Raw genomic sequence first — 12,847 nt, forward strand, 5'->3', positions numbered from 1 at the left:
TTAAGCATTTTTAAAACATGATTGACCCCCAATTTCAAACCAAAATTTGCATTTTACACTTAGATAATGGAACTGAGTACTTTAATAACTCTTTTTGTGAATTTTTGAAAGACAAAGGAATTATTCATCAGTCTACATGTCAAGATACTCCTCAACAAAATGGGATTGCTGAAAGAAAAAATAGGCATTTACTTGAAGTGGCACATGCTATAATCTTTTCCATGCATGTAACTATCTAATAAATAGAATGTCTAGTAAGATATTGAATTTTAAAACTCCCATCAACTACCTTAAACTTGTTTTTACAACATCCTGCATATCTTCTGAATTACCTCTCAAAATTCTTGCGCGTATTACTTATGTTCATATTCCTAGTCATTTTTGGTCCAAATGTGATCACAGGGCTGTTAACTCTTCAAGTCAAAAAGGTTATAAATGTTTGATCCTTGAACAGAAAGATTTTTTGGAAGTACAGATGTGTCTTATGGAAAATCAACACTATTTTCCTCAGAAGTCTCTTCAGAGGGAGAAACCAAATCTGGAAGAAATTTTTTGGGACAGTTGTATTCCTCTTTCCGGTTCTGATGTTACTAGTTTTACGATGCCAAACACAGAAACTTCTCAATCAGAGGGAGCAATACTACAAAATGATCAAAGTTTCTGAGTTTAAGTTTTATACTAAAAAAAAATTTAATCAAAGGAGTCAAGATAGGATAGTTGATCCTTTGCATAGCCAATCTAAGACTCCGACAAATGAAACTTGCAATGCTTCTTCCATTCCTAGTCCTTCAACTATTCAAAGTGCTATGCCTATTGTGTCTGACCACGATGTTCTCGTTTCCTTAGAAAAGGTGTTCAAAGTTGTACCAAATACTATATTGCAAACTTCATGTCATATAAAAAATTGTCAAATAGTCATAGAGCTTTCACATCTAAGATAGATGACTTGTTTGTTTCAAAGAATATACATGAGGCTTTAAATGATCCAAATTGGAAATTAGCGATTATTGAGGAGATGAGTGCTCTGAAACAAAATGGAACTTGGGAAGTAGTAGAGTTGCCCAGAAATAAGAAGCCGGTGGGTGGTAAATGGGTGCTTACCATAAAAATATAATGTTGACAGTAGTGTTGGGAGATACAAGACTAGACTAGTAGCTAGTGGATTCACTCAAACATACAAAATTGATTATCAAGAAACATTTGCTCCTATTGCCAAAATTAACTATATTAGAGTTTTTTTTGTCTCTTGCAGTTAATTTAGATTGGTCACTTTACCAACTTGACGTGAAAAATGTCTAATCTTGAAGAAGCCGTCATTATGAGCTTGCCACCAGGTTTTGCAAAGGAAATTAGGTATAGTAAAATTTGCAAATTGAAGAAATCTCTTTATGGCCTAAAGCAATTCCCAAGAGCTTGATTTGAATGTTTCAGAAAAGTTGTCCAGTTATGGATTTCTTCAAAGTCAAACAGATCATACATTATTTTATAAACACTTGAAAAATAATAAAATCTCAATTTTTGTTTATGTAGACGATATTATTCTCATACGTGATGACAAAGTAAGTTTTGCTAATATAAAAAAAAAACTAGCTTTCGAGTTTCAAATCAAGGATCTAGGAATGTTGAAATACTTCCTAGAAATGGATTGCAAAATCAAGGGGATTTTTATTAATCAAAGAAAGTATGGCATCGACTTACTTGAAGAAATAGGCCTTCTTGGTTGCCGGGTGGCAGAAACTCTTATTGAACCTAATCTAAAGCTACTGCCAGCAAAAGTTGAAGAAATAAAGGACAAGAAATGATATCGAAGATTTGTTGGTACATTAATCCATCTGTCTCATACACACCCCCTGATATTGCGTATGTTGTAAGTATGGTTAGTCAGTTTGTGCATGCTTCTGGACCGAATCATTTTGAAGCTACTAATAGAGTTTTGAGGTATCTAAAAGGGTCTTCTGGGAAACACATTCTATTTAAAAGGAATAATCATTTCCAAGTAGAAGTCTACACTAACGCAGATTGAGCAAGAAGTGCTACAGACTGAAGATCTATATTGTTTCTTTGTTGGAGGAAATTTGGTTACCAGGAGAAGTAAAAAGTGGAATATGGTGGCCAGAAGTTGTGCTGAAGCAGAATTTAGAACCTTGGCTCATGGAACTAGCGAGGGCATATGGATATAAAAGATACTTGTAGAGTTGACTATTTCCTTAACTACGCCTATACGGATTTATTGCTATTAAAAGCAATTAACAACAACCCGAGACTTATGTGAAAACCCGAGAACCGGGAGAAAAACCACGATACTCTAGTTTTTATTATTTTTCTTATGAACAAAATACAATAGGTACAAAGGGAGAATAAATAGAGTACAATAGGAATAAGAAAGAAAAAGATCTAGGAAATATTTAGGAAATAAAATCTTATATATTATTCTTTCCAAAAGTACTCTAAGGGCAAAGTCCTACTAATTCTAACAATTGCAACAACGAAGCTGCCATTTCTACCGCTCATAAACAGGTTTTACATGATAGAACAAAACATATGGAGGTTGATAAGCATTTTATTAAAGAGAAAATTGAAGCAGGAACAATAGGTATTCCTTATCTTCCTACGTTATATCAAATTTTCGATGTCCTAACTCCAAACTAAAGACCTTCCAAAGAAAGCATTTGATAGATTGATTGACAAGTTTGGCTATGGAAAACATCTTCAAACAGCTTGAGGGGGAGTGTTGGAAAGGTATATTTGTATATACTTATTATTGTTCAAATATTTATCTTTTATTGCTTTTATTCTTTCCTTATTTGTAAAAGGTCTTCTCCCATATACGAAGACCAACATTGCATATATTTAATAATAAGGAAAAACAATTTCACTCTCAAATTAAAGTGAGCTGCCGCACGTTTCCTCTAAAATCATTACTAAACACCCGTGACATGTTGAATATTGTGAACACTTTCCTCCAAACAGCTTGCTGACAATGAGCAAGTGAAAAAGAGGAGTTGAGGATCTTCGCCGTGCTGTTTTCATAAAGGACAAATGGAAGGAGATAGGCAACTTGAAGTCAGCTTATGTTGCATAATGGAGGAGACATTTAGGTGACCACACGAGAATGTTCACCCACCGTGGGCAATTCAACTTCTATAACGCCTTATGCATCGATTTGTCCAAGGGTGAAGAGGGAGATAAATGTGCTATGGGAGAGACTTCTATGATTTCATTGGCTATTAATGATTCATCGAGGATTTGTCTACCTTCCACAAATGAGAACTAATATTTAGTGATGATGGACAGTTAAGTTTTCTTGAGGCGCTTTAAGAGAACTTCGACGATGATCTTATATTGAAAAGAGATGAGATTAGTAGGTCTATAATCTCAAACCATACAGGCCTCGACCTTTGGAATAAGACGTGTGTGTGTGTGTGTTTGGTTCAGACACGTATTGAAGATTTAAATCTTCAAAAAATCTGGGAACACACTCTTCATACCCCGAAGATCTTCCAATATCATTTACAAAACTCTATCGTATTTTATTTAATATTTTGTAAAGACATTTGTCTTAATTTTTATGCTGGAAAAAACTATTTGAATTTAACAGCTTCTCCTTTACCTTTGACTGACTACCCAAGTTTCCATTTTAGTTAGTTACACCAGCCAGTTAAGCATACGTATATAAAGACTTCCAGCCCTTAGTTTCATTCATTAATAAAGATTTTGTCTTTTGAGTTCTTGGAGCTTGCATCAGACGTGTATTGATGAGGTGATTTACGAAAGAGCCTTATCTGTGGATAACTCAGGAACCAATAACTTGATAATCCTCCAATACTTTGAGGATAGCTATTTCAGCAAGATCCCTTTTCCCTTAGTTGTCTTTTCAACCCAGATAGTTTGTCCATCAACTCTTGTTTCTCTAAAGAAACATTGATCCAAGGGAGCATGTTGCAAAGTTTTAAAGCAATCGGTCAGCTAATGAACGGTGGAACATTTGATCTAGATGAAGGAGCAATTAATGGTGGTCTCCTTGGTCTTGGTTCTTCCTCCCCGTCTACAGTTGGCTTCTATGGAGAAGTCTTTTTTTCAATGGTCATAGGTGACGGGACTGTCGGCATCTTCATTGTCGTGTTTGATGACCACAGGTTCATGATTGGAGATGGTTGCAGGTTGAGTCAGACGGGCAAGGAAGAGAGAGAATATCTCAGTCCTGCCAGAGTACTTTATCTAAGTCTATTTGAAATGAACTTAACATTTATAATACCCAAAGAAAACATAACGATTATAATACCCAAAGAGGTAGATAGTTATGTTTGCAAAGAGTATTCGTTGATTTCAAGTCTGTCATTCTTTAACTTCTTGAAATAGTTCTTGTACGGCTCCTTCTACCAGCCACTTACAGCCGATTAGCTACTGTTTTTGTTAATCCATTGTGCTGCCATTACAATAAATATGGCAATCCTTTGTACGTTTGAGGCATTGAATAAAATTTTTAGGTATTATTTCACTCGAATTGAAATAATAACTCAAAATTGAAATCTAATATTTGAAGGGAAAAAAACGCATTGTAGAGTCAGATATTTAATTTTTATGAACAGTTCATGTAAGGAATCTTGCATGATACCTCTCGTCCACCGATGCCCCTAATTGTTTGCAAACAATCAATGTCGAAGATATAATTATTCTCTGATACATGATCAAGATCCTCTGTCCTTGCAAGTATTCCTGTGTATTCACAAACAGGTGCGCCAGAAGGTATAAAATCCCAAGACCTAACAGCCCACCCTTTCTTTGGTGTTCGGAAAACCTGATCACAGAAGATACAATATTTGATTTGAATAATTTAAAATTTAACTGAATCATTCTTGAAAGGAAAAATTAGGAGTATTGTAACAAGATCCATCCTTTGAACCTCAAGTCGATATTTGATCCCCCTCTGAGAAGTTCGATTCACACAACCAACACCACAACCACAATTGGGACCACATTCGTAAACCACATCCTTGGCTTCTATAAGTCTAAAAATGAAAAAGCTCACCATATCAGAATCATGATGAAATGTCCAAGTTAGGGAGATTTCGATATATCTAATCAAGATTGAATGGAATCCAGACCTTCCACCATCACGTTGCACATATGGGAAGTCTGATCCATTAAGCTTAGCACATGAACATGTCCTTGAAGTGATACATGATTCTTTACAGTCGCATCCATTAGCATTCGGAGGAAGTTTCACACCACGTGCAACTTTAATGAATTTACAATAAGTGAAACCTGAAATGTTTTCAAAAGCATACATTCATAATAGAAACTACCTTATGCTTGAAGGGAAAACTTAATGGGAAATTGAGATGAACATTTTAAAGATGGAGATAGTAAAAATCAAATATCCCAATGAATCTCTTAAATCACCAATTGACCCAAAAACTTAAACTTGTGGGTGAAGACAAATTTAATATTATATCTAATACTTCCCTCTCTTGTAGGTTCCAAATATGAAGAAAGGTCCAACAAGTGGAAATGATTATTAAATGAGGAGGAAACAATGATGAGGGGCTTGAACACAAGACAATCCCGGCTACACTGCTCTAGCATCATCTTAAATCATCAATTACTCCAAAAACTTAAGCTTGTGGGTGAAGGAAAATTTAGTATTATATCAAACAGAATCATTATAAAATTATATGAATAATATAACGATGAAAAAGATAACTATGATCAGAAACCGTATTTACGTGTCATAAAAGACTGAAACGTACAGTAACAAATACCAGCATGCTAAGTAAAATAAAACAAGAGTACCAGAGTGAAAATGTTTCTTGCGAGCAAATGCTAAAAAAGTAAACCGAAAATGCAAAGTTCAAAACAAGGATGGTGAAAAGAATAAGGACAGCCAATATGTTCTCCTTTCCAACCAGGAGGAGAACTGGCAGATGAAACAACTTCAAATGTACCAGATGCACTACCAATCTAGTACAACAATATCTAAACCAAGTCTAAAACATTGATCAAAACAACTTAATGAGTTCAAACCAACTTTTCCGTTTCACTTGCCTATGGGTGCAACAGGTGGATCGTCAACCAAATTAGTTGCTGGAATAGGAATATCCTCCTGACCCCCAGCGATATCCTCACACACCAACCTTGGAGCATTTAAATGAAATAAATAAACAAAAACGCAAATAAAATGATATTTTAATTTTGAAATAACCCTGAAGTATAATGTCTTTGCATCTTTATCAGCTTATTTAATTCCATACCCACGTATTTCTGAAACTGACTTGGGAACCCGACCATATATAAATTGAACCTGTGAAAAAAAATGTTTATAGTGATCAAGGCACGGACGAAAATGTCTCATCTCTATCATTAAATATGTGCTAAATTAAGTGCATTAGGAAATCTCAAACTTGTAATACTTATAACCTAGGCAATTAACAATAGGGAGAAAGGAATGTCATGATAACAGAAAAGGAAACAAAATAATTAGGCCGAGGAAAGGATAAGTAGTAAAAAAAACAGCTAAATGAAGAAATAATAATGTAGATCACAAGCATTGGTAGAAAAAGAGGAAGGGAGGGAGCTGAGAGCATGCTTAGATTTAAAAGTGGCCAGTTGTAATGAAGATTCAAAACATTCTAAGCTAAAGAAAATTGGATTTTGGGATTGAGTAAAATGGGATAGCAATTTTGCTTCTCTAAGAAAAACAGAGGAGTTTTTAATTTTTAAGAAACAAATTCATTGGCATATGAAATTTACAAAAGAAGGGCAATAGTCCCAGCCAAATGAGTAACAAGAGATTTCTCCAATTGGTAAGAAGTCAAGTGAGGTTAACGAGCTATAGAAAGACATACATTGGCACCAAGGCATATCAAGACAGATAATGCTTTAAAAAAGATTAAAAGTAATAGAAAAAAAAAAGACACTATCAAAAGAACTTTCCTTTTCATCAGTCGAACATGACTTGAGGTTAACAGGGGACTTTTCATTGGAGGAAAATGAAAGGATACAAACTATCCTAGAGCAAAAATAAGGTCCAACGCAAAAGAGTTTACAAATGAACCCCAGTTGATATAAATCAAACATGAAGCAAACTGTAGATGCTTGATAAAGAGTACGACAAATGGAAACTGTATTGTTAACACAGATTAAGTCATAGAAATTGTCAAAAAAAGAAAATAGTCAATGAATCAGATAGGTAAAGACCTGGTTTGTAGTCAACAACGACTGTCCTTCAATACGCCTAAGACGAAATTTAAACACAGTAAATCCAGAAATACCTTTTTCTGCCCAATACTGTATAACCTGTGAAATACAAAAGTACTGAATCAATTGACTAATAAACATAACTTTATGTAATAAGAAGCGGTTAAATAACTTTAAGTATCAACAAAATTCCATAATCTCCAGTAAATTCAATTTAACATAAAATTGCAGCTTCTGTAAGACTAATATATAATAAAATCAACATAGCTGGAAATGTTTTACTCGGTCAAGTTATTTTATTTGAACAACATATGCTCACTTCTTGAAAAGGTTTAATGAGCATAGTCAAACCATATCAATCATATAGCATCCTATTTCAGGAGCCATCAAATAATAAGACTACTTGAGTACTTCGTTAACTGAAAAACGAAAACTAAGCACTATTTGGTAATCCTTTGGTTTCTTTGGTTTTTAGTTTTTAAAAATTAAGTCTATATAACATACCTTTCACCTCTAAATTTCTTGCATTACTATCTATTTTCTTAACAATGTTCTAAAGAACAATGCCAAACTTTGAAGAGAAAAAAAAAAGTTGGTCTTTTAAGCCTAAACATACACACCTAAAAACTTGTTTTTGTTTTTGAATTTGGCTAAGAATTCAACCCTTTTACTTAAAAAAGTTAAAAATATACAAACTATTATAAGAAAATGAGAGAAAATTGGCTTAATTTTCAAAAACCAAAGACCAAAAATGAAAATGGTAACCAAACGGAGACTCGGATACTACTGAACATCCAGGACTTTTACCTGAATCCTTGTCAGAGATGAATTGTCATAACATAACAGCAGATGAAAATACTTAACGATCCAACAGTAGGTGATTCTGAACTATACAACTTTTCAACATGATAGTGAATATTAACATGTTAAATAAATAATCTAGCATTCAAGAAAGCAAGCTAGTATAGTGCATGTCATTGCCAATGACATTGAAAATTTGCAACTGTAACTTTTTTAAAAAACAGAAACAAGCCTCTTCATTGATATTATGAGTAAGACTAAAGCTCAGAGTATAAAGGACAAAGTAATGAGTATCACAACGAGATTATAAGGAACAAAAAGACCCTACCCTTAGCATCTAGCCCAAGAAAGCAAGCTATACCAAAGGGAGAAAAAAGCAAACCAACATCATTTCCTAAGAAGCCACACATAACAATTCGAGATGAAAAAAGAAAACCAGAGCAGACAAAAACTAGATGTAGCAGTCTGAGATTGTAACTGAAACGCAATAATGCTAGAATGTACTATATGGTAGGATTGAAAGGGTGGTTTATCATGTCTAATTGAAAACTGTACTGCCTCTATGTGATCGGACTCTGAATTCTAAGAGACATCAACATTGAGATGCAACACAAATATGGCACTGCACCAAAACGGAAACATGTCTACTTTTAAAAAAGTTAGATGTGACACATTAAGGACACGTTTTTGTTTTTTTTCACAAAAATAAATATACGAGCATATTTTGACTCAAATGCACGTATATATTTAACAAATGGTAAAAATAAAATATAAAGATAAATGGAAGGAAAAATAACAGAAATGGGAAGGAAAAAACAGTAAGAGAAGTCACAGAAGTCGTCAGCCATCGTGGGTCCTAAAGTTGTTGAAGTCCTCACCGTTGATAAAGTTATAAGTAATAATTGAGTAGCAGTGGGTTCTTTTTCATTTTTGTGAAAAAAGCAGATTGTTGATTTGACTCAAGTCTTGAGGAAGAACTGATTTGGTGTGGAGAAAGTGTGTAAAAGCGTTAGAATTTTTGTTTAAAAGAACGCTAAATAGTTCGTTTTAATGGGCTTAAAATGCCTGTTAAACGGACTTGCAATAGTGGGTCTTGTTTCATTCTATTATTATTACTAATTTTGATTTTTTTCCGGACAGCATGGCCTAACGTGATGGAAATAAAAAGATAATAATAATAAAAAAAAAAATAGACACATGAGCTGGTGTGTCAGACACGTGTCGGAGGCATGTCAATGTCCGACGTGTTTGACACTGACACTTGGCCATTTTAGCAGCATTGGTGCTTTATAGATTGAATTTAACAAATAAAGAAAACAATAGAATCTTGTTAAAAAAAAAAAATACCTTATACAAGCCATCATATGTGTAGAGTTTCCCACAGTAACTAGTGGCAGATTCATGCCCCCGAACCACTCTCACTGGGACACCTTGCTCAATACAATTCTGGATTTATCGGAGAACCAGTTAGTAAAAAATTTAAACTTTAAACAAACCAGAAAGCTCCGCATTACAATCAAGTATGTAGATAGAGGAACAAGATAGAAAAATAATCTTTCACAAAGAACATCAAAAACAACAAAATAATAAATAAACAAAAAATCAAAGGTTCCTAATCTACACTCAGACTACCTTAATAACATGCAAAAAAGGACACCAAAACATCCCGAGGATTGAATTACATAATAAAAATCTATGACAACAAAAGGATCTGAAGACACTATCAACTCAAAGGAGCAGCCATAAAGAATTAAACGATCACCATTGTTCAAAAATATATCATATATAAATTAAAGGAGAAAAAGATATGATGGAAGAAGTTTTAGCCAAAATATACATGCATGCATTACCAAGAAGTAGAATGAAAATGGATAGGTCGGAGTTGGTTTCTAACAATTAGAAACCGATAGGTCGGTTGAACGGTCGGCGGAACCAAAACACATGTAAACCAACCAATTTACCTATTTCTTTTACTGTATAAAAAAATCCGGGTTTCTTTCTTTTCACTCGAACGGCCAGCACCCACTTCCTCTTTCTTCATAGTTTGTACATCCCCAACACATACTCCCCCTTCTCTCGCACAAACATTAAATGCACGTCAACCAACATCACGCCACCCATCGACTCTCCCTCCACCAGCTTTGCTGGCAGCAGCTGCAACAGTTCGATTCCTTTGATTGCTAACTACTAAATTGTTTTTTTTTTTTTTTTTTGACCTTCAGCTACTAACTTTTTTTTATTGATTATTCTATCAGGGGATCTTTCTTTGCAGTTTGTAGAAATTTTATTTGGGGGTCTTCTTTACAGAAATTTATTTTTATCAATTTAGGGTTTCAAAGAAGGTAGATATATATATAGAAAAGGATATAAAGCTTTTCCTTGAACATTGAAAAGCTAAGAAGCACGATGCAGATACGGATAAGATAGAATATGATGATACTCCAATTTATGGAAAAATAAGATATGGATACGTTTAAAATATGTTGTTTTTTTAACATGTTTTTCATGACAATGCGCAATTAATAGTTATAATGCTTATTTTAAGTTAAATTAAAGTAGATTTAGAAAAAGAGTGAAAACTAAATAAAAAAAATTCCAACAACATCGTCGTCTAGTGGTGGTTGAGCAAAGGAAGAAGTAGAAGATGAATCTTGAAGAATGAAGTTGAGGATATAAGGGAAGGAGGTGTGAACCATGCTTTAGATGGTGTGAAGAAGAGAAGAATGAAGATTTAATTACTTTCATTAGTCTTATACATATACTATTTAACATCTTGTATGTTTTTATTATTTTTGTATCGTTTTAAATATAATTTTAGCTAAATTATAAAAAATACCTCAAACTTTGCATTTGTGTAAAAAATACTCCTAAGCTTTGAAACTGTTTTTATTATTTTTATTATTTTTCTAAATATATTTTTAGGCTAAATTATAAAAAAATACCCCAACTTTGCATTTTGTGTAAAAAAATACCCCTAAACTTTCAAAAGTTTTAAAGATACCCTCAAATTTCAAAAAAAAAAAAAAGGGGTTCAAAAATACATTTATCGTTAGTTTTGGATAGAAACCGTTAAAGTTTTATTTCAAAAATATTCTTAAACTATTAAAAAGTTTCAAACATACTCTTGAACTTAAAAAAAGTGCCCCTACAATGTCCTGGTTAAAAAAAAGTTTAAAAAAATAGTATATGAACTAAAACTGTCAATAGCTCAAATCACCAGTTAAAAGTTTTAGAAGGCCCCTACGGTGGGAAAAAGATTCAAGAAGTTGTTTCTAACCTGGGATGCCTCAAACTACTTGGCCCAGATGGCATGACCGAAGAGTTTTATCTGTTGTTTGTTGCAACGAAGGCTGAGTACGATTTAGTTAGTAGGGTCGCCTGAAGTAGGAGAGTCAGCATGGGTTAGGGTCGGTTGAGTGTATTATCTTCATATTCTCTCTTTCGTTGTTAAGTAACTGAATTCTAGAGAGACTTAAATAGGATCTCAAACGACTTAATAGAACCAGGATCGGTATCAAATAGGCTCGACGGGATTGACCTTCTTTAGTAGACCTATATGACCTACAGGTGTTCAGGTTGGTAGTGGGCTGTGGCACTAAAATCGACTGAGGAATTTGTCGCGATGACTGATAGTTAATTAGCCCACGGAGCAATAGCATTCCAAGTATGAAACTCCTGATAGGCAGCATAACAAAAACTAAAATAGGAAGCTCCTCCTCGTTACCTACAAGCAGCAGGCAAAGTTAGAGAGATTAGGTTTTAATCTCTCTCGCCAGTAATTGAAAGCAAGAAGAAAGAAAAGGGTCGGGCCATTGCTGTTTAACTGAACGAATCAGACTGAGTAGGCATCGGATTACGAAGGAAAAGGGACGCTAGAACTATTGATGTTGAGTCTCGGTTGCTAACACGTCTTGGAACATTTTGAAATCTGACTTAGTAGGGGTGTTCCAAGATTTTTTAAAAAACAAAATTATCAATAGAAGATGCAACAAGATGTACGTGTCTTTATTCCTGAAAAGAAAGAAGCTGTCCGTGTTAGTGAGTTCAGACTCATTAGTCTTATAATTTCTTATAAAATCATTTCTAAAGTGCTCGTGACAAGACTTAAAAAGGTTCTTCCTTCTATAATTAGCGACACACAGATGGCCTTCGTGGAAGGGAGGCAAATTCTTGATGCTATCTTGATAACCTCAGAGGCAATGGATGAATGGCTTTTAAAAGGCAGCAAAGGAGCCCTCTTAAAGCTCGGCCTTGAGAAAGCCTATGACAAGGTCAGCTGGTCTTTTCTTGATATGGCTTTGAGGCTTAGGTTTCGATCAAAGGTGGAGGAGTTAGATTTGGGGCTATTTGTCGTCAACTAGTTTTTCTAATATTGTTAATGGCAGACCCCAAGGAAAGATCATAGCCAAAAGGGTTATTCATCAAGGAGATCCGCTAGCCCCTTTTTTCTTTACGATCATAAGAGACACTTTAAGCAGCCTTGTTCACTATTGCAATGAGAAGACTCCCTCTCATATTGTTGTATATCTTTTCGTTGAACAAAATACTTTGTTCAAATGACTTAGGCTCCCCTTAAGCTTAAAGAATCCCTTCTCTAAATCACAATGCAAAATAGTAAGGAGAATGAAGTATGTCCTTAATACATGTAACATTCCTTTCTTCTAACACAAGCCAAAACATTTATAACAAGATAATACAAATGTTGCTCTTAAGACAAACCGAACGGCTAACCCTAACTTGGAGGACTAAGTGTCTTTCAAACATGAATAGTAGAATCACAATAATCAGCAACCCTAACTTCCATAGCAACTGCACACTCAATAAGGAAGATGTTGGTATGAGAAACACA

At 34.3% G+C, this 12,847-nt stretch overlaps 1 protein-coding gene across 5 annotated transcripts in view; it reads right to left on the minus strand.

Annotated features, from left to right (window-relative positions):
- The window catches only part of LOC103491710 (histone-lysine N-methyltransferase, H3 lysine-9 specific SUVH4), a 31,372-nt gene that overhangs the window by 8,055 nt on the left and 10,470 nt on the right, over window positions 1-12,847 (minus strand). For all 5 annotated transcript variants that reach the window (XR_538105.3, XR_007821442.1, XM_051085643.1 and 2 more), the window contains exons 4-10: window positions 9,346-9,444; window positions 7,198-7,296; window positions 6,252-6,301; window positions 6,046-6,134; window positions 5,106-5,265; window positions 4,904-5,009; window positions 4,616-4,798 (exon numbers count right to left, since the gene is read on the minus strand). Coding sequence is in view for 3 of the 5 variants with exons in the window: in XM_051085643.1 (XP_050941600.1) it covers window positions 4,616-4,798; window positions 4,904-5,009; window positions 5,106-5,265; window positions 6,046-6,134; window positions 6,252-6,301; window positions 7,198-7,296; window positions 9,346-9,444 (786 nt within the window). In the remaining 2 variants the exon portion in view is untranslated. The remainder of the gene's footprint in view (window positions 1-4,615; window positions 4,799-4,903; window positions 5,010-5,105; window positions 5,266-6,045; window positions 6,135-6,251; window positions 6,302-7,197; window positions 7,297-9,345; window positions 9,445-12,847) is intronic.

This window comes from Cucumis melo, chromosome 6, assembly GCF_025177605.1.
Source record: "Cucumis melo cultivar AY chromosome 6, USDA_Cmelo_AY_1.0, whole genome shotgun sequence".
NCBI lineage: Eukaryota > Viridiplantae > Streptophyta > Magnoliopsida > Cucurbitales > Cucurbitaceae > Cucumis > Cucumis melo.